Source organism: Morus notabilis, unplaced genomic scaffold (genome assembly GCF_000414095.1).
Source record: "Morus notabilis unplaced genomic scaffold, ASM41409v2 Scaffold578, whole genome shotgun sequence".
Classification (NCBI taxonomy): domain Eukaryota; kingdom Viridiplantae; phylum Streptophyta; class Magnoliopsida; order Rosales; family Moraceae; genus Morus; species Morus notabilis.
In genome coordinates this window covers 10,000-32,910 of record NW_010358038.1, presented here as the reverse complement: position 1 = coordinate 32,910, position 22,911 = coordinate 10,000, and the positions used below count along the sequence as shown (strand labels likewise).

Here is a 22,911-nt window from a genome sequence, read left to right as displayed (position 1 = left end):
AGTATAACGGGTTCGGATTTTATGAGAGATTAAATAGTAGAAGAAACAAATAGATCCAAAAAAAGAAGAAAAAAGAAATTTGAATTGGTGATGACAAATGTTGACTTTTTATTTCAGATATATATATTTTTTTCAAATCTTTATTTTTATTATTTCATCATTTTGTTTGTGTTAAATTTATTCTGAAAATAGACAGTTTATTAATTAAGGAGTCAAAACTTTATATTTCATTAACCTGAAAAATTTTAATTTAGTTTTTCAGTTCAAAGAAACTTGAAAACATAGAGACACATGCCCACACATACAAACATTTTACTATGGAAGGATTAAAAGAAACTAACCGCAATATTCATAATTAATCAAAGTTAAAAGAGACTATTATGGTAAGAAAGTTGAGATCGGAGATTTAAGAAATTTATAAGAAAGAGCGATAGAGTTCAACTGGAGAGAAAATAAAAGAGGAACATGTGGGAATTGTTAGGAGAATATTGGAGGCAAAAGATTAATGTAGATATATAGAGCCAAAAAGAAGAAAGTAAAAAGAAAAAGAAAAAGAATAAAGCACAATGGTAGATAAATAGAGTTAAAAACTGAAGAAATAAAGGTAAATCACGAAATTAATGGAGTTATAAAAAATTAAAATTCAAGTATAGTGTTAAGGGTACAAGGCTACATATGGTAAACAAATAGAATAAATAAAAAAAGCATACGAATCAGAGGAAAAAAAAAAGAAAGAAAGAAAGGTAAAAGGAATAATATATATATATATATATATGTGTGTGTGTGTGTGTGTGTGTGTGTATATATATATTTTATAGAGAGAGAGAGAAAAAAAAAAAAAAAAAAAAAAAAAAAAAAAAAAAAAAGTGGCCAAGCATCAAAACGATGCGCATATGACGACCAAGGAGCAACAGTGGAGCGTTTTCTACTCTTTTATTATAGTTAGGATTAGGATTAGGATTAGGATGTCTGTATATTTGTTTCTTTTTTTTTTTTCCTTGTCTAGTTTATTTTCTCTAGTTAGTTAATGATTTACTGGTCTAAGTTCATAATCTTATCTGAATTATTTAGACTAAATTAGTTCTTTATTACTTGAGTGATCAGTTATTTAACTGATTTTTTTTTATTACAGTGTAGGACTTATAGTTTCCATTTATTAATAAAAAAGGATTCATCAAAATTTAAATTAACTTTAGTTGACACAAACACACACTCACACACCTAACTATTTGAGTTGTAGCTTTCAAGTGGCATTCAATTATTTACCCTAATAATTAAATCAATGAGTGAAAAGAAATAAACAGAAAACAAAGGAAGAAATTTATAAGCATTTTTCAAAACGAATCTAAGATTTAATCCTCTAATCCCAGTTTTTTGTACCAACTTTTAAGTAATCATTTTTATGGGTACGTGTAACAGTTATTTTTCTTATAAAAATATTCATCTCACCATAATATATATATATGCAATAACTTTTGAAGATAAAGAGCTAAAATTATCTGCGGCATACAAATGACAGCTGTTATAGCATTAATATAATTTACTAGCAAAATTCCCGTTCCAATAACGTGACATACTTTTAGGCCCGAACATTGCCGCAAATGTTCTAATATTATGCCTACAACATTGTTTTAAAAGATAGTGAATATATAAGTAAGTTTCAAGATTAAAAATGACCGACACGGAAAATTTTGAGATTTTGGGTTCGTTACATGTGAAGTGAGAAAATATAAAACTTACTCCGTATCACTTTACACGTGTACGGCTTTGTCTGACGTTGTGACAAGTGTCGCACTTCAATGGAAGCGTGCAGTACCCATTCACGGTTGGGATTGATTTACTGTGTAGATTGTTTATCGTGATGTGAAGTCACCGAGCAGCCATGTTCGGCGAGAAGCCTATAGGCAATGTGCTCGGCCTGCTGTCAGGACAGCAAGTGTCGTTCATTAAATTTGTTGTCAGAGAGAAGCTCGGCACACCTGAACACTAATCAGGGACTTGTTCAGCCGTACCACCCGATTAGTGCTCGACGCGTGCTCGACATGCAGAGCTACCTCCCAACAATATTTATAGTGACCGGAGTTTTGAGAAAATATAATATTTATTAGTAAATATTGTATTTACCGGTTGCCTGTGGCCGATGATGTCAATGACTGGATTTTTGAGAAATACAATTTTTACAGGTAAATATCGTATTTACCATTCGTCAGCGTCGACGGTTAAATTATTAGGTAATTATGATATTGACAAGTAAATATAATATTCTTAGTTAAGCACAATATTTTTTTAGTAAATATAGTATTTATCGATAAATATTATATTTATCTAAAAATATTATATTTTAATTATTTATAAGTAAATACAGTAATATTTTTTGATAAATATGATATTTATTGATAAATATAATATTTTTAAATAAATACATGATATTTATCAATTACCTAGATGCTTGTCTTTTCTGATAAATATAGTATTTACGATTACCTCCAGAGGGTCACCGACAGCGGGGCCACCGGTTGTCTACCATAGTGGACTAAAGGTGGGAATGAGAGAGATATTTTTAATAATAAAAACTTAAGATATTAAATTATGCTATTTACCACCTATTTTGAAAAAAATTGTTGTAACTTACTAAAACTCTACTAAATACGATATTTCCCCCTCCTCTCAAAATAGATTTGGGTTCTTATTTTATATTTCCGTTTAATGAATCCTATTAGGATTTGGAGATTTTATTCCTGTCTAAAATTAAAATTGTTTACTTCTAAAAAATTCCTGACACCACATAGCATCACAAGGCTTTATTAATTAAACTTTCGAAGCCAGGTAATGTTGGGAAGTTTGTTATTTTTTCCAAAATTATTTTATTTTATGAAAACAATTTCACGACGCCTACGAGCGTCAGGAAGTTTTGTAAGAATAAAATTCCAAACGCGATTTGGCATGGGGAAATTATATCTCAAATTTCATTCTAAGGACCAAATAAACTTATGACGTTATTTTTTTGGAGATAGAGTCAGTAGCGTCAACAATTATTGGCGTCGTTCTTGTAGTAGTTGACATTTAAAACGTCTTACACATCTAAATTTTAGGGGTAAAATAATACAAAAAAAAGTTAATTTCCACATATAATCTCTAAATTAATTTTAAATATTTCTAATGATGATCTTTAATTTTTATAAATTCTGTGAAATATTTAATAATTAGTTAACAAAAGAACTAAAACTGAAACATTGTAAAATTCTAGAGACTAACTGTTAGATAATTTAAAAGTCAGACACCAAAATAGAATTGAGGCGTAAACCTCATGACCATAAAATAGAGTTGTTTTCCTTCTTATTTACATTTAAATTTACTTTGTTCTTAAAGAATTTATTTGTTTTATTTATCTTTAGTTTTCTATTGTTTTGTTTTATTTTATTTTAGTTGATTTGATTTGATTTATCTTTAGAATTGAGGCGTAAACCTCATGACCATAAAATAGAATTGAGACGTAAACCTCATGACCAATCAAGCGTCGCCAAGTGGCCCTACTTAGCTTTTCCTTTCCCTTGTAGATGAACGTCATTTGGAGGCTATTAATAGCCTTGGCAGCCGCAAAGGAGAGGAGGACCCCTGCGCATTCAATTTCTTCACGCAGGTCAAAATATACAGAGCACAATTGGAAAAACTGATTTGAGAAAATATTTAGAGATTTATTTTGGGGAATTTGGAGTCATTACTTTAAGATTTTTATTTTTAGTTTTAGGTTTTGTTAGGGAAAAAATATTTTGAAAATTAAAAATTGAAGATTGGGTATTGAAGAGTGAGTCTGTGACACCTCCATATAGATTTTTCTTTCTAATTTTTTTATCTATGTATTTTTGTAAATTGAGATGTTAGAATCCTTGATTTATTTTATTTTTATTTTTATGTTATAATTTTCTTTTGCTAAGGGTATGAGATTACCAATTCTAATTTAATTGAATTTCACTTATTTTTGCTTTTAATAAATTAATTCGCTTAGAGTATATTATTCATGGTTGTTATTTCTTTCTCTATGCTTAATGCTTTCAATTATCTTGTGAGAGGAATCGTAAGGTGCATGCGACATCCAACGATAGTAACATGACTCGCATGAACAATTAAGAGAACCATAAAGCGTAATGAATTTCTAGGGTGGTAGAATTCACATCGAGAGATAGTGGGTTTACATGCTGATAATGTATTTGATAGCATTCCCAGAAGAACTATTAAATAATTTATGGTTATTCATTCTAACACATGAATAATAGGCGATGTTAGTAAGAATAATGAAATAAAGAAGATTAGATTTGGTGAAATCAATTGCCCTAGTCTTTAATTTGTTTGAGTCTTTTATTTATTTTAGTTTTATTTATTTGAGTTTTTATTTGTATTTTGCTCTTACTATTTTTCTAGTTTATTTTATGTTGTTCAAATAATTTTAGAGTTAACCAATTTCGGTACTTACTTAAAATTAACGTAATCATCATGGGAACAATACTTTATTCACTATTTTATTACTTGTATGTGATATTGTGCACTTGTAATTTTCACATCACCACTTGTGAGATTAAGTTTAACCCTATAGTTTTCCACTCAAGGTATATGTTATTTTTATCACATGGCTTGTGAAATATAATCTATTGTATAGGGATTTTTTACATGCTTGACTGAAATATCAATTGTTCATTTGTGCGTTAACAATTTCATATACGCTCACACACGTAGAAAAATAGCATAGAAAGAACCATAATCTTTTCCCAATATTTAAGTACCGACCACCACATACTTTTTGATTTATTGAATATTGCTTATTTCCATTCATCGAAAGGACACAAAATGGTGACCAACTCAATTACGTGTTTCTCTTTCACTATCGAATTTGAATAAAATATGTGCATCACAATATCACTACATTATTATAATTGTTAGCATTGTTTTACTTTCTTTTGGAAGGAAACGACAGAAGCCACGTAGCAAAGTATTTGTTTAGCCTTTTACATGAAAGAATAATTTGTTCAACTCGAATGTCATTAGTTTGAGATTACGAGATTTTTGTCCATCTTTAACCAAAACAACAACAACAATAACAAGAAGGAGGCTCCTAATCTTTTCCAAAACAACCTTTGTATTGCAACAGTATGTCAACATTACAATTCTAACCCAAGCACTAACAAAAAGCTGCTTTTGCCTTTACATCTCTTGATCTATACACTAAAAAAGCATGTACTCAGCACCATGTTCGTCTTAAGTTACTTTCTTGTATTCTCGTACAAGAAAGAATTCCAAAGTCTCAGTAAACAAAAACTGTAACAGACGCAAACTGCTAGCAAATAACTGTACTAACAAGACATTTTAGGCTCGTCCTCGTACAAAATGATATGGTGCTGATCACGTTTGGTTCGTTTGTTTATGCTAACAAACGTTAACGTAATTCTCCCTGGCTGATTTCTTTCTTCGCTGGTAACACTTGTTGAAGAAATTAATATTATAATACGGCCTCTTCAAATTGGCATCACTTGTGGGGTACTCTTGAATGCTTTGAGATTCAATAATACACGGTCTGCTTTCTTCAAGGCAGTTCTGTGTTTGCTCCACCTACAGACACATCAGCCAAACATTATCGAGAGAGAGAGAGAGAGAATTGGAAAGTACAAAAAGGGGGAAAAGGGAACAAATAATGGAAAGTACCAGCACAAGCATACTATCACCATTGTGTACTGCAGAAATCCTGGTGAAAATTCACAACGGTAAGCAACATAACAATCAACACCTAATCCTGATATAAATTCTGAACAGTAAACTGCAGTAGTAATTCTTTCTTCTAAAGCATGTTTAATTTTTAGCCATAATTTTCTACATTGGCCAGAAGAATGATTTTTCATTTTGTTACATGGCCCGAGTAGCAGACTGAAGAAAGCACTATGTTAGTATGGCAACATTGGTGCTGTTGTGTGTGTGTCGATTCTGGATTTTTTATTTTTTTTAATGGTTTGGCAATGGACATAGTATTTCAATCATATTGATTCAGAAAAAAAAAAAGAGCAAACTAGGTGAAAAATTGGAAGAGGAACTTCTTCTCACAATCAGTTTCTTGAAAAAAAAAAAAAAAAAAAAAAAAAAAAAAAAAAAAAAAAAACCCTTCATTTTTAGGAAACAAATTAGTTTTCCAATTCAATCACACTTGTTCAGACAAGAAAGAGCAAACTAGGTGAAAAATTGGAAGAGGAACTTCTCACAATCTGTCTCTTGAATGAAAAAAAAAACAAAACCTCACTTTTAGGAAACAAATTAGTTTGCCATGTCATACAGCAAACCTCATAGAATTACATAACTAGGCCGTCCCATGTCAAGATGGCAACCAACCGCTGAGATAAGTTTGTTAAGAAATGAGTAACTAGAAACCCTTTCTATCAAAACAAAAGAAAAAAAAAAAAAACCAAGAACCTTAACTTTAGGAAACAAATGGGTTTGCCGGCAATACTATGCCTGAAGGTATATCTATTTACCATTTTACCCTGTAGGGATGATACAACACTATTTTCAAAGAAGAAAATATATATATAACAAAAGTAGAATAAACTCAATAATATAGCTATTCTTTAATTCAATAGTCTATCTCCCCAAGTGGAAAAATATAATTACTCTTCAGCTTGAGAAAGAGTTGAAAGACAAATATACATGCAGCTCACCTGATATGTAAACAAGAATAATACAAGACAATGACACTTTGAGGACAATGCTTCACATGATGCAAAACGTTTAAATCAATATAGAGATCGGCAGAGTGGAATATATGTATGAACAAATTGCTGTCTTTAAGAAGTTTATACTTTCTCCTTAGAAAGGGGTGATATAATACATAAATAAGATTTTTTTACAAGGGGCATACCTTACTACGACTAATACGAACTATTTTCCCTTACCACTACTTTAAGATGACATCCAGTTGCATCTGGTTTTATGCATTTTGGTAGTGATGATTCAACAACTGTATATATTATCTAGGCAGTTAAAGTATAATTGCCTGTATTATACAGCGTCAAAATTTCCAAATAATTTACAGCAATCGACCGAGTTAGAAAGTTTTTCAGCATCTTCTTCGCCCAGCGAGGGACTAAGCTCCTTTTACCAGGTACTGGGTTTAATTATAGTCTCACTTCTGAAAGCATTAGTAACTTTCACATTCTTATTCTCATTTTTCCATTTTCTAAAAGTACGTAAAAGGTAAGACATACCCCAGTTGTACTTGGTCTGTGACTCGACCATCTTCGATTTGGTCTGCTTGATATACTTCAGAGGCGGCACTAGATCTATCAAAATCAGGGCTATCTCCATCTTCACAGACGTCATCATGAAACTTAGGCCCTGCTCGTGCATGGTTGCGTACAAGCATTAAGTAAGCCAGTGACAATTAGACGAATTACCATCTTCTTTCTGTGCTCATTATACAGAAGGTGAAAAGCACTTTTACCTCTGAATGGGCTTATTAACTCAGCTGAAGGGACTTTCAATCGTTTCTGGCACATGATAGTATCCTGGAAATCCAGGAAAGTATAATCCAAAAACTGTAACCTCTCAGAAGCAGTCATTTGTGAAAACCCAAATGAAGTAGTCCATGTGTTTAGCACGCTAGGAATGGCAGGCAAAATCAACCTCTCAACTCCTAATCCCATAAGCGTCTGAAAATGGAAAAAGAACAGAAAAAATGCAGAAACAGTGATGAGAAAATCGACAGAATAAAAGAATCCATGTTTCCACGTTTAAAACGATAAGACTACTTCACAAAAGGTTTCTTTCCCAAAGAAAATTCATAAAAGTAAAAAATTGAACTTGAAGGGAAAAAGAATGACAAACATCCAAACTTTGTTAGTTATTCAATATCTATGCAAGGGAAATTGGGTGGCCAACAAAGGAAAATTATCACAAACATATTATGATAAACATTGAGAAAATGATTGAAGCAAATAGATGGAAATGCTTTTTTGTAGAAGAAACATTTGCAAATTAGGCTCAAGGCATGAAGCACCTGCTTTCAACTTAGTTAACATTGAGAGCTCAGGTAAATATATATTTCTTCTGGTTAATAGACACACTCACGGGTTATGCATTTCTTTCCTGGAAATACACAAGTTCAAGGAAAAGGAAAATCCCAAAAAGATACCATTCCTTCAGTCATATTGGCAAAAAGTCCTCTCGTCTAACCATGCCCAGTTCAAGGAAAAGAAAAGGCAACTCCCGAACAAATTCATTAAGGCAAAATCATGTTACCTTTTCAAGTTCATTCATCAATATGCGACACATTCCACGTCGACGGTATTGAAGTCGTGTACCAACAAGAGGAACTTCTGCCACCTTCTGTCCATAGACCCTTGGGTAAAAAAAAAAGAAAAAAAAAAAGGAAAGAAAAGAGGAAAAGAAAGGAAAAAAAATAGATATTTAGTTTATACTAAAAAGAGGCAAATAAACTAATAGATTTTTTGGTTACATGACAGTGATTTCGAATAATTATATCAATAACGCTCTTACAAGCAGCCACCTGAACGGCTCAACCCCACAGAGAGTGGAGGGAAACTTTAAAAGAAAAAAAAAAAAAAAAGGAAAGGAAAGGAAAAAGGAGAATGAAACTCACCTCACAGTAGCAACAGAAATCAGTTCATCGTGTCTTGATAAGAGTACTGTATAGAATCCTTGGAAGTCCAGACGTTTAAGATCTGACCTACAATTCCGAATCAAACAGAACAAATCCGCATGTTGGATTTGTACCTTCATAAACTTTAACATGATTAGGCATCACAAATAGATAAACTTAAAAGCTATTATCCATAGGAGAATTTGTTTGAATAACGTAGGTTTGGACACTTAATAGATGCAACATTAAAAAATTAGGTAGCTTCTATTATGCTGTTATTTATTTATTTATTTATTGTAATGCCGCTATATAAACAAGGTGGGAGATTCAACTAATAAAACGTTTGGAAATTTCCAAAGTTACAATTAATACGGAAATCGTATCTCTCCACTACAGTAATTGAACATTTATTAAAAAAGCGCAGATTGTGCATCAAAGAGTATGGCTTCCGTAGCGGCGGCCAGTCATCTGATAGGTTTTGATCGAGTTCTGATATTTGTTTTCACTTTTTCTGTAAGAAAGGGTTTGAAGATCAGGAAAAAGGATCTATACAAACTCTACCTTCAGATTAAAGTACAAAAGATAATTGTACAAAAGTTCGTATATAAGTTTTTGTCACCTTCTATTGAATAAAATATCTTCCATGAGATCTCGGTTTGTACGAGACTCCTTAACCGGCTCAAAACACTCGTGCATCACACCAAGAGCAACATTTAGCTCGCTCAATTTCATCCACGCATCAATATCATTAGAGTTAGCACAGCTACTATCAGCCTTCGGGGACTTCAGTAACGACCAAGTTAGCTTTTCCCCAAACTCCTCACCGACGGTGATCGATTTTCCAAGAAGCTCTTGAAGGTTGAAAAAAATCTGGAAAATGGAAAAAATCACGCAGACAATTTCAGGGGAAAAAAACAGAAAAAAAAAAACAGGTGATCATAACGGAACAAAAATTCATCAAGTGCACAACTGGACTTCGATATTTCATGCACCAAGCAGTGGTTTAAAATAATAATAATGCTTATGACGAACACGAAAAGAAAAGAAAAACCTGATATTTTCAAGTAACTTTCAAAAAAAAAAACCGCCATACTTGAAAAACTAAAGTAATACTGACACCCTGAAAAACTTGCAAAAGATTAAAAGTTAATAAGTACCTTTTCACACATTTCAGTGCAAAACCATTTTTTCATGGGATGACTTTCCAGTTGAGATGGCAGTCTATTCCTGAAGCACCCGACATGATCTATTAAATTGACAAACAACGTTGGGAACATTCCAAAGAGTTTCAACATGAGCATATGGTTTATAGTTTGATAAAGATAACCTACAATTACGCTCGCATTGACTGCAGGTGAGAACACTTCCCTCCTTAGTTTGCTCCTCCTCCTGAAATTTGTTCTCACCACAAATCCCACAGCAGCAACAAGGGCAGAACCAGTCTCCATCTGGAATATCCTATTAGAAGCAAAACAATCATAATTCCATTCTTATTAAATAGCCCAAAAACATGAGGCTGGAAAATTTTCAAAATAAAAGACAAGAAAATGAGATTGCAAGGTTAAAAAAAGAGAAGCAAACAAAGAATATACCTCTAGACCGAGACAACTCTTGTGAAATGATGATGGACATTGATCGCATAGCAGCAATTCGCCGCCATAGTGGCACACAGAACAAATGTAGTCATTCTCACCTCGGCACCAATTGCTCTTCACTGCCTCACATGATTCTGTTGTCAAGCTTTGCATCTTACTTTCGCATATAATTTCCCTCTGGCATTCTAAGAGAGACTTTGGAACGTCACCTTCCAAAACTATATTAGCAGAAAGTGTACGGCAACTGCTACCGGCATGAACTTCAAAGCTACTAAGACCAAACACCTTCCGACAGCAGCCGCACTTGATCCCATAACGAGTTATTCTCCCTTCTTTAGAAGATGGGTCCTTTCCAATACGATAATGTACTTTCGCTCTTGGTAACACTTTGTTGTTGTCTATCAACCAAGAAAGTATACTCCGCGGATTGTGGTGAGACGAATCCGGAATAACCACTTCTTGCACAAGTTTGCTTGACCTTAATACACGCTTTGGACGAGTATGATCCTTACCATATCTTGAGCTGATGAATGCCTGTGACTTCTTCCTTTTCTTTACCTTCAGGAGAGAGGAATTTTGATTCTTTGGGTGACTTGGTTTTCCATCTTTCTTTGAACCATTTCTCAACCTACATCTTCTTTCATGTAAGTTGATCTGTGTTTGAAATACACGATCTGCATCATTTAGTAAATTACCATTTCTCTTTTTTCGTTTTCTTCTGACCCCTTGGACCTTTACTTTTTCAAACTCAGTAAATTTACTCGACTTTGCAACACTAGAAGACTCTCTGGATAACTTTTTGCACAGAGTGTCTGGCTGAACCATATCTTCCTGAAAGTGCAAGTCATTTCCCGTGAATGATAACATATTGCTAGTAGAAAAGACCTCAGTTTCTCCACCAAAATTAATGCATTTGGCACGTCCATATGAAGAAACAGGACTCTTGTACCTTTCTTCTTTCAAATAACCTTTGCAAGCAGCCATAATGGACCCATAGGTATTTCCTGTTGATGACTTATACTGCACCATCTTTCGTCTACATCTCGGGTAATGATTCACTCTGATTTCCCATCCCGCAGCACAGAGTTGCTTTTTTGCTTCTGATCTCATGTCTGGTAATTTTTTGCAACCTTTTTCACGTGCATGCCACAAATAAACCATAACTGGGTGAGAGAAATGGTCAGGATTGGCGTCTTCAGTCAAAGAAGGGAACACCGCAGTCCGAGGACAACAATCAGGATTTTGACTCTGTTGTGGTTGTTCAAGAGGTAGAGACATGGTAGACAACGCAATCAATCTTTTCGGATCATCTTTGTGGTGAGATACGGTTGAGTCGGACAACAGATTCACAGTTGATGCATCGCAGTTCACTACAGAAGCTAATTGATCCATACCAGGTTCCAGAAAAGCATCACTTTGACTGATGGCAAGTGATTCATCAGTAATTCCACCACTAAATTCGCCTACATTCTTCGCAATCACTCCATTATCACTCACTCTTCCACTTCCCATCTCATTGTCAAAGAGTACAACAGCTTTAGAATTGATCATTTCTGCTTCATAATCAATATGAACGTCCAAACTGGGCCGAGCTGATTCCAAAGCATCTTTCTCAATAGTCCCATGATCAATCACCATATCCCTATTCCCTGTTTCATCAACAAGTACAAAATCATCAGAATCAATCAATTCTTCCTGGATTTCATCTAATCTCCGAGACAGTTCTTTCGCTGAAAATCTCAAGTACTCATCAACAACCTCTAAAACCATCCTCTCCCACAAATGATTTTCCTTACAAGTCCAGTCCTTCACCTTCTTAAAACTCTTCTTTTCCCTCATATCATACCACAGTTGCTTAACAGAGACAGGAAGGAGACAATTTTTCTCGAATTCGTCAATGGACTCAAGCAACACCCACATCCCACGCCGAGTCCAATTCTCAGTCAGCTCATCCCAATCCTGAGTGATCCTCAACTTCTCAATTCCCAACCTCATCTCATCGCCCAAATCCGGGAAGAAAATCATCCTCTCCGGCGACCCGTCGTCGTGATCGAAGATCACACCCTCCCACCACGCGTCCTTGTACAACGCATCCACGCACATACCGTAGGAAAGCCCCCAATTCTGCAACCAATTCGCCGGCGGCGGTGACGGCCTTATGTTTCCGCGGTGGCCGTGCGAGGAGTAGCTCCGATTGCCTGAAACGATGCCGTCGAGAGTCGCCGACACTCTAACGACGACGACTAGGTTTCCGGACCCGCCCTCGGCGAGAAGGTGATCGTACTGGACATGACGGTGCCCTTTATCGTGGCATGCAATGACAATGCCGGAGTGCCACGACCCATCAAACCCTTCTTCCTCGCTTCTCACCTGAAAATTTTTCGGTTTATCGATCATTCGCCTAATATAAAAAGAAGAAATACCAAAATGTAGCCAAACAGCAAAGCAACTTTCCGGCTTCAACCCGAGCTTTAGCAGACCAGAGCTGTCGCCATCTCCGGCGCCGGCGAGTCTCGAAAACAGAGACGAAAATCCACAAAAAGCAAGAAAGCAAAACGACAACCAAACGAAAGAACAAAGCAAGAAAGGAATTTTCTTGAAGATAAACAACGAGAAAAGGGAATTTCGAATTTCGAAAAGCAGCATTGTTATTTATATATACCTCAACTCTTTCGTTGTCAATGAGCTTTCTTCTGGAGCGTTTTCTTTTTCTGGTTCTCTTCTCCATTGAAGTGTCTGGTTCTTCAGAGTCCTCCACCGCCACTGAAGAAGAGCATAGAAGAGTGTGTGTGATTACCAGAGTGATTTTTTTATTTTTTATTTTTGGAATGCTGTTAATGAGGGGAAAAAAATAGAAAAAGGAAACAGAATAGAAAAGGTGAGAGAGAGAGAGAATCGGAGCGAAAAGAGCCTTTAAAAACCCAAGTCTACTCTTTGACTTCGGCCTTCAAACTTTCTCACCAAGCAAAACGGGTTATGCTTCACTGCTGCTATGGTGTATCCCAGAAACAAACGCCGCCTCAGTTTCTTTTTTCCTCTCTTTTTTTTTTTTTTTTTGAGTATCGCCTCAGTTTCTTTTTTTTTTCTTTTTTTCTTTTTTTTACTTAATTCCAGTTTATTTCGCTGATTCGAGTTTAAAATTTAAGTTTTACTACAGTAAAAAGTTCTCACAAACAGTCACATTTAATTTTTTTACTACCGTAAAAAATTTTCACATAAAATCACATCTCAACTCGAATTAAAAACTCGAATCAACGAACTAAACGAGCCCTTATTTCGTGATATCATTTGTATAAATTTTATGGTCATTTCTTTTTAGAGAACAATAAACAATAAAAAAATAGTATGTGCTCGTGAGGATGTCCAATTTGTGTGTTACAATAATGGTCAAGACCGAAGAACACTTCTCATCATACCTCGAACGATTTATTTATTTATTTATTTATTGTTATTAAAATAAACACAGTAAACTATTACTATCCTTGTTTTAAACTAGTAAGATGTATGGATTTTTTTTTTTTTTTTTTTTTTGTGGGGCTGTTGCAATGTGTGTTATATGTCTGTCTTTATATGTACATATTTTTTTATTATTTTTAAAAATTTACGTTGCATGAAAAGTTTGTCGCGACATGCCACAATTTTGGTCGTATTTATTTGCAAAGACTTGCCATGATAAACAACAACATTACGGTTAGGCCGCCAATCATCAGAGTGAACGGTTGGATTACCATTGGTAACCAACAACCTACTACATATGTAGGATCATTGGAATAACCTCTAATCTATTGACACATGTAGTTGCAATCGCCTAAATCGTGGTTTGATCATCGACAACATAGAATGAAGGTGAGATAACAATTAAGAATCGCGATTAATTGGTTTTGATCGGGCCAATTTATTTTCATAACATTATGTGTATTTCGTAAACGTTGCTAAATAAAAAATTCCCACTCCTTTAATTTACCAATTTAAGAATTTAATGAAGAGAAATTGTAGAAATAACAAAGAAAAAATGATCAGCTAGTGTATATGGAAACAATTGTAAAACCGTGATTTTTTACTTTGACATGGTAATTTATTTATTTTGTTTTTCCTTCAATTTTTGTTGCATTGCAAGGAATGTGTGCTGGGTTTCAGAGGACAGAATCTCTGCCACGCATGGATTTTGTGTCCCAAGCCTTAATTTTTCATTTGTTTTAGAAGTTATTATTCCCACTTTTTTTAACGGATTATTATTTCCACTTTTGCTTCTATATCATATTTACTTTATTTTTCTGTTGTAGTTTTTTCTCCCCTTTTCTCCTTGATTACTTTGTTAGTTAATACCAATAATTAAATAGACAAACAAAATATTATTTAATCCATCATACGTATAATCTTGTATCAAAACTTAATCTAAATATTTCGAAAGCGCACACCTTACAAGATCTAAATTTTTCATTCATTATAAATTATACGTATAATCTTACATAAGAAGGAAAAAATATTGTACACTTAGATAAGGATTTGGTCCTTGAATATCTTTGTGTTCATTCCAAATCTCAAGTTTACCCTTTTAATATTATAAATAAAAAGAAAAATACTACTTATTTTGTTAACCATACCGATTAAAATTTTCAAAATACAGAGACTAACATATTAATATGTATTAAGCATTATTTTAAACGATCAAAGAAAAGAGACCCCAACTTCATTAATCTCATATCTTCCTTCCTTCTCACCCCTAATCAAAGCCTTGCAATTATAAGCAAAGAAATATGGGAAAGGAAATAAATAAAAGAAGAAAAAGTTATCAAATATAAGAAACAAGTACCTTTTATTGAATGAAACATATATTGCAAAGCAGGAAAAGGTAATATAAACACGATTTCATGCACATAGCTCCTGTTAAAAAAAATAAATGAAAAGACACTAATAGACATCGGTTTTATTAGGTAGTTTTTGTTTAAATGCAATTTTCCTTTAAAAATGATTTTTTAAAATAATACTAACAATTCATTTCAACATCAGTACTATACTTTGCTACCTCGAAATATTGGTTGGCTCACTTTATCTGAAAAGTATTTTTTTTTTCTTTAAAAAAAAAAAAAAAAAAATTCTTGTGCTTAGTTTGTTTATATTGCTGAATTATATAAATTGGTGTGGGATTGACAATCCAAAGATGGATAATTTTTGTTTTTGCCCCGAGGAAGTGAAGATGAAGTCGGGGTTTTTGCTTTTTTTTTTTTTAGAAATTTTTAGATTTGAATTTATTTTATTTATTATTTTGTTAATCGATGTTTAAAATAATATTTAATGCATATTAATGAGGGTATAATTTTTTTATGTTAAAAAATTGACCAATCAAGAGGTTATTTTTGTATTATTTTCAAAAACACTAGAGATGACTTTTAAATTTTTTTTAAGACAATAGTATAACTTCATTAAAAAGCCACTAAAGGTCAAGATACAAGACAAAATTAGAATCAAGAAATGAGTGCTACTCACATGACTATACAATACAAACGTACCTCTTACCCAATAACGGTAAAAACTCATACAACTAGTGGCACTATAACAGGGATCGGCTACTTCAAAACGACTCTAGATTAACCACATTTTAGTCCCCAAACTGACTACATAACTCAAACTTAGAGCGGTTGGAATAAGACCACCCTCTAACTACAACCTAATGTCGGTAGATAGGGACACCATCACCGATATTACAACACAAATAAAAACATAAAATATAAAAACAAAAAAAACTCTACAAAGATCCCCAGAAATCAAACCAAGAAAATCAAGCCTCTTAACGCCGGGATGTGTGAAACACTGTAGAAGTGGCGCAGAGAAAAGCTCTTGAAATGGCAACAAAAGTACTGGAGACACAGCGGCTCATCGGCGCATGGGACCCAGCACTACCGCCAACGAGCGATGACTGCCACACGCTCCAGTCAACCTTCCTTATCTCCCTTCCATGATCTAGATCCCAGAGTTTCAATGGAATCCCGTGGCAAACGCGTCATAGATCTAAGGTAGAAGACCAAAAAGTGCTTCCCCTTAAATAACTCCATTTCGGTGACTATCCACACTTCCATCGGCATGAACCCAACGTCGGTGACCTTATCGATCTATTCGACAAACTTTGGAGGCTGATAGCCCGACGAATTACCGGAGCACCGACCCCAGAGAACCCCTCCTTTAAGCTTGATACATAGCACTTCTCTCTAACTTTCTCTCTCTAGAACTCTGACCTCCCCCATACACTCACTTTAATATCTATATAGTGATGTCATTTTTCTTTATAAAAGGAAAATTGCATTTAAACAAAACCTGATAAACAATCATCTCAGTACAATGCCAATGACTCATCAGAAAGATAAATGCACGCTTGAGGCCTGAAAACATGAGAACACCTCGGCACACTAACAACGAGCAAATTTAAGGCTCGAATTGAAAAAAAATCTTCCTATCAACATTGGCTTTCGAGCGCTGGAGGACAGATCGCTAAACCCACACAGAGGTGACATCTATACGGCCTAAAAAAATTTAGCCGAACCAAGACCACCCTATCAGGAGACGTACAGTAGGCTTTAAGCTGATTACTAAAATCTAACAACAAACAACAAACCAAACAAGGATCGGATGGAGAGACCACTGCCCTTATTACAAACACAAAAGTTGTAACAAAATAAGCTCTGACCACCGCCGTTAGAAACCTCTGGTGAAGAGTAACCGGCCAAAGGACCATCGAGGAAGATAGCTGCTCAAGAGATCTCAAACACAAAACGACAAACTCGTCTGAAAATAAAGCCCATCCCATCTGTTTCGTTTCTAAGCTACAAACTGTTTAGATCTGTCCAAATAGAGATACCACATCGTACACCACCACCACCAACAATAAGCCCACGGCGAGACGAGTCGGAGGACCATGTTTCATGGTTGGGAGCCCAATGGCACGCTTGAGGACAGCCCCTGAGCTTCGGTGGTCATCCACTTTATCTCTAGTTCGTGTGGGAGAGAGAGAAAAAAAAAAATTTTCTGTGATTGTATGTTCGCAATAATGTAAAATTTTAAGGAAACACAAAATACATTAGATCAATTTTATTTATTTGTTATCTATAACAATATTGAGAGGTGGTATGATAAGTAAATACCTTATATATATCAAATGTCATGTTACAAAACACAAATTACACTTGCACTTTTATATGCGGACCTATTCTTTTAAAGGACCGAAGTACTTAGCTTAGATGTGCAAGCTAGTAAACGATATCTAGATATAGAAATCTACTAAAGGCAAATCCCATGATAAAAACCTTCACGTTTATTTCTATTTTTCAATGGTCCAAATCAAAATTCAAGCATATTTAGCATCGGATTGTTTTATTTTTTTATTTTTGGTAGAATATTTAGCACCGCTGTTTGCAGGCCTATGGTGGCGGTATTTTCAAATTATGTGCTCAATCAGTATTGTGAACGTCATGATTGCTCTCAACTCTGGTGATATCGGTGTCAGAGTAACTTTCTGATATCATTTGAAAATTGTTTAAAGTACTTTTTGCTCCAACGGCGGAGGGAGAGATTTCTTTTTCAATTTAGATGTGAGTAATGGAAGGATGGTTAATCAAGATTACGTTTAGTTCATATTAAAATTATGAGATTAAAATTATTTTTTATTTATGTGTATTTTTTATAAAAAAAAATACTGTAATAAATTATGAAATATGATTCGAATTAAGGTACGAACTCCCTTACCAAACGTCCCCTTATATGTCAATTCCATTAAAGTTCATTAAATGAGGTGTAACATTTTAATTAATTGATTAAGTATAATTTAATTAGTCATATCCAACCAAGCCAAACCGAAAGTACAAATTTGGGTCTTATTTATTTCACCGATTTAAATTTTCAGTTTTAGATTTCTACAGTTAAAAATTCTCAGAAAATGTCACATTTAACTTTTTTTGTTACAGTTAAAAGCTCTAAAAAAATACCACACCTCAGTTCGAATTGAAAACTCAAATCCGCGAAGTGAACGATTTGTTATAGTATAGCAAAAACCACAGGTCGGTTTGGAGATTTCCAATCAAAGTCAAATTACAGTGGCCTCTATAAAATAATGCTATTGAAAATAAGAAAAAGATTAGCGAAATTATTTATTTTTTGATAAATAAATAATTTATTAATAAAAAATATTTATTAATTTAAAAGACTTTTACATTTTAATGGCTTGTGTCATCTTAGTACAATACTTTTTGGTTTGGCCAAAATTCAGTATGAGTTATAAATAAAAAAAAAAATTAGTGGATGTAGTCAAAAGTTATCATGCATATAATAAATCTTATATACCTATACATAGAGTCCAAAAATTAATGTGAGTATATTGTATATAGAATGTTAATAAGCACTTCATACACATAAAATTGATGTCTATTTTTAAAAAAAAATTTAATTAATACGTAGAAGATTGTATATAGAATGTTAATGAGTATGTATTATTATTTTTTTTATATTTTATTAATTTATATTTTTATTGGACCCTAAAGGATTCTATAAAAAACTATTATCTCATGCATTTAGTGAGATAATTAATTTAGTACATTAGTCTAAGTCGGAACCGAATGATTTTATTATTTAATCAAGTTATTAATTTATCGAATATTTATTTATCAAGGTTTTACTATATTTAAGGAATTTAAATTAAAACTAAACCAAAATAGTTATTATTTTAATTGGTTTGGACTAATATTTATCCATTCTCAGCTATGATTAGAAACAAACTTTTACTATAATCAAATTTATTTATTTCACAGTTATGAACATCCGTATCTGATTCATTACATAAATAAAACATCCAAAGTTAGATATTAAGCATCTATAATGAAAATAAAACATTCAAATCCATAAGACATGAAACTTACCAAAAAGTCCATCCTAAAGGTGTAAGTTTGGGCCGTCAGTCAGGTTTGGTCTGAGCCTGTCGGCTTGAAGTGAAATTTCAGACCGGGCCAGTCTGGCTCTAAAAGAGAGAAGGTCGGTCCAACCGAGCCTTAAATTTAAAGAGTTTAGGGTCGGAAGCCTAAAAAATTTAGGGCCGGCCCGGCCCGGCCATAAATTTCATAAGACATTATTTAAAAAAATCTTTAAAAATATGATTTTGATCCTGACCGGGCCAACCCTAAAGGAGAAAAGGTCGGCCCATTCCAAACTTACAACTCTAGTCCATCCTAAAAGTGGTGAGAACAAATAGTAATTTAACTATTTATATTTTGACAAGTTATATAGTTTTTTAAAATTATTTACTAGTTGTAACCGCGCGTAAGATTCTGTAGGTAATAATGAAAAATATATTTATTAATGTCTTATTTGGAGAAATAAAAAAAAGAAGAATGTATAATAGGATTAAAAAAAAAAGAGGAAGACCAAACAAAAAAGAGAAAGGGAAAAAATGAAGGAAAGTATGCAAAAAAACCCTTATGAAACGTTTTATGAAGGAGACACGTTTTTTGTTTTAAATAAATTAGATACCTTATGAAACGTTTTATGAAGGAGACACGTTTTTTGTTTTAAATAAATTAGATACCTTATGAAACGTTTTATGAAGGAGACACGTTTTTTGTTTTAAATAAATTAGATAGGAATATGTATGAGGAAAAATTATTTCAACAAGGAATTAAAAAGAAAAGTATATTTATGAGGGTCAATTTTAAAAAAAGGGAATGTATAATAAGGTTAAAAAAAGAATGAAAGGAGGGAGACAAAAAAGAAAGAAACGAGGAAAAAATTGTTGGAAGAAATATAAAAGGAGAAAAAAAAGTAAAAAATAAAGGTAAGAATTTGAGAGAAACGTTTTGTTAGCCTTGGACAGTTAACGAAACTTATTCTTCTTTAGTTATTATGTAAAAGATAAGAGAGTTTCTCTTCTAAAATTAAAAAAGTTAAATTACCAGTAATTTTTTACTTTTTAACCTTTAAGTTTATGTCAAAAACTATCTGTTATGTATATTTTTTTAATTTGATGTGATTTTGACATATCTAACCGTTAAAAATTAGTCCGATCAATAAGTCGGCGTACAGAAAAAAATCCTAAAAGATAAATAAAAAGTGGTAGAAGGAACAAAATAGCAGTTTGAGGATCATGAATTGAAAATAGTAGCAGGAATTTAGGAGATAAAAATTAATAGCCTATTTTACATTAAAATTTCCCAAAATACTTGAAAATACCCTTGTTCCCCTCCTCTTATCTCCATCATTTTCTCCAGCCGAACTCCGTTGAGAACGCCGGCGGCATGCACGGCGAAAGCGTCGACCTCAAGGTAGATTAATTCATTAATGGCAGGGACGGTAAAATGGCGTTCACGCTTTCACGGATACATGTTAATTGTTACGAGGATTATTCTTTTTTAGATTTAAATTTCAGGTTTTTTTAGATGTTTTGAGCGACTCTTATATCAGTTACTTTTTCTCACCATTTATTTAAAATACTAACAGAAAGAGTGTATGAAAAAAAATCTTATACTTTAGCATAATCAAGGTTATTTTAATCATTTTCTTACAACAGATTGTTTCTTACCAATCTTTATATTTTTATGTGATTTACAACTATATTAATATTTGTTTTATTGGTCATTATTCAGGAAAAGAAATAAAATGATACAATCTTAACAATGTTACACACAACTCACTTTATTATATCCCCATGTCCAACGTATAGGGATATAGGAAAAACGTATAATTAACTGACAATTAATTTGCTATATGAAAGGAAATAAGAAAAACTCTAATGTAAGAAGCCTCCAGAGGAATTGATAAAAATTTGCACTTGCTTCCTGCATACATAATAAAATTAATTCTGTCATAAATTTCAATAGTTCATTACTCACTTGGAGAACATGTAGTTGAATTGAAGATGTATATTATCTAATTACCTTTACATAATTTGCTTTGTCCATCTTTCTAACCTGAAAGCAAAGAAGAAAAGAAGTTAAAACAGAGTTTTCAATTGCATTTTATTTTTTCTTTATTCATGTATGACAAACCTGAAAAAGTAACCATAAGGTAAAGATTGTGTGAGTAATTAACATTAAGTGACGCTTGAAAACCTGTAAGTGATACATGAAAGAACTTATTCATTAGTTCTTCGTCTCCACATAATGTACTAGTCGAAGGAAAAAATAAAAAACCTTGAAGGAATCTTTTTTTTTTTTTTTAAAGTATATAAAATTCATTTTGATTTTTTTCTGACTATTTTTTTCACACAGTTTATTAATAATTGATAACTTCGGTAAGTTTATAACCTTTGGTGAATATAAAGGCTAAATTGGTTATTTACTGCCTTAATAAATAAATGAGTTACAAGAAAGAAACATAGAAACAAAGGAAAAAATTCATAGGCATTTTTCAATAAAGAATGTAAGATTAGTAAGAAGAAGAAGAAAAAAAAAAACTATGTATCTATCCTTTGAAGATGAAGAGCCAAAAAAAAAAAAAAAAAAAAATACCTGAGGCATGTAAATGGCAACCAATATAGCACCAATATAATTTACCAGCAAAATTCCCATACTAAGAAGTGTCATATTTTTAGCACCAAATCTCGCCGCAAATGTTCGAACGTTATACCTATAATATTTTAATGATGTCTTCAAAGATATTGAATACAGAAGCTATAAATATTTTAGTTTAAAAAGTAACTGATGTGGAAAAGGTTTACGTTTGTAAGATTTGATGAGATAAATATAAAACTTACTTCAAATCACCTTCCATATCTTCGATATCTTTTATGAGACAAGTAGCCACGAAAAACAATATATCAAAGATAAGGATGAAAACAACAGCGGGGCTGCAGAGCAAATTGAAATCCCAACATGAGATTTCTATAAAAAGTTGAGTTAATTAACGTGTATGCATATTGCATTATTAACTGAAATTAATATCAAACGTTATAATCGTAGGTTTGTTGTCGTATAAAATTTCATAGCCCGATAAACTAATCTTTTCATTTTTTCTTCAAAGAAAATGTTGACGGTAATTTAGTTGCTTCACAGGTTTTCTATGGCATCATCTCTTGTTGATCATCAAATGGCAATTAATGTTTTTATTAAGAAATCTCGCTCATTAATAAGCCCATTGGTTTTATAACTAACAATTAAGTAAAAGGTCTTGAGAATTAGCAGAATAAAACCAATAAACTATACATATACTCATAGTTAACTGCTGCATGCAAAGTAATTTTTAGAGAATTTCATTACTATACAATTTTTTCCTTTTAAATTATAGTGAATATTGAAGATGGTATTTTAAATTATATTCCAAAGAAAAATGTCAGGCTACCAACAAAAGCGTAATTTGACTGAATTTGATTGTACGTAATATTCTCTCAAAAATTACATATTTTTATCAGACATATGACCCAACTGCTTGAGCTTATTCTAAGTACAGGTCTTATGAGACAGAAAAACTCAATTCGAAAGTTATTTTAAATTATTAATTTTCATTTTAATAAATAAAGACAAAAAAGCAACTGACGCGATCAGATTGTAAACTGGAACATCCCAACCAATTATTGATCGTAGAAACCAAAATAACTCATTTCACAGAAGTTAGCCGGCCCCCAACTCAAACATTATTGAAAATTAAAATACAAAGTTCTTTCAAGGACATTCAAATGAGAAAAATGGAAATATATATATATATATATAT

At 32.8% G+C, this 22,911-nt stretch overlaps 1 protein-coding gene across 1 annotated transcript; it reads right to left on the bottom strand.

Annotated features, from left to right (window-relative positions):
- Nucleotides 1-6,691: 6,691 nt before the first annotated feature.
- LOC21386349 lies at nucleotides 6,692-21,975 on the bottom strand. The gene is made up of 14 exons (XM_010091353.2): nucleotides 21,959-21,975; nucleotides 21,714-21,831; nucleotides 21,141-21,173; nucleotides 21,035-21,041; nucleotides 12,893-12,993; nucleotides 10,228-12,600; nucleotides 9,967-10,093; nucleotides 9,793-9,881; nucleotides 9,255-9,505; nucleotides 8,636-8,722; nucleotides 8,275-8,374; nucleotides 7,478-7,685; nucleotides 7,242-7,371; nucleotides 6,692-6,695 (listed from the first exon to the last, which is right to left on the bottom strand). The coding sequence occupies exons 1-14, from the start codon at nucleotides 21,973-21,975 to the stop codon at nucleotides 6,692-6,694; spliced, it is 3,645 nt and encodes a 1,214-aa protein (XP_010089655.2).
- Nucleotides 21,976-22,911: the final 936 nt, after the last annotated feature.

What these genes read in the sequence shown, in the direction of transcription:
- LOC21386349 (XM_010091353.2), bottom strand. An exon ending in TTGCCATTTACATGCCTCAG is followed by an intron (nt 21,174 to 21,713) that starts GTATTTTTTTTT and finishes CTTTGCTTTCAG; the next exon opens with GTTAGAAAGATGGACAAAGC. An exon ending in AGAGTTGTCTCGGTCTAGAG is followed by an intron (nt 10,094 to 10,227) that starts GTATATTCTTTG and finishes TGCTTCTAATAG; the next exon opens with GATATTCCAGATGGAGACTG.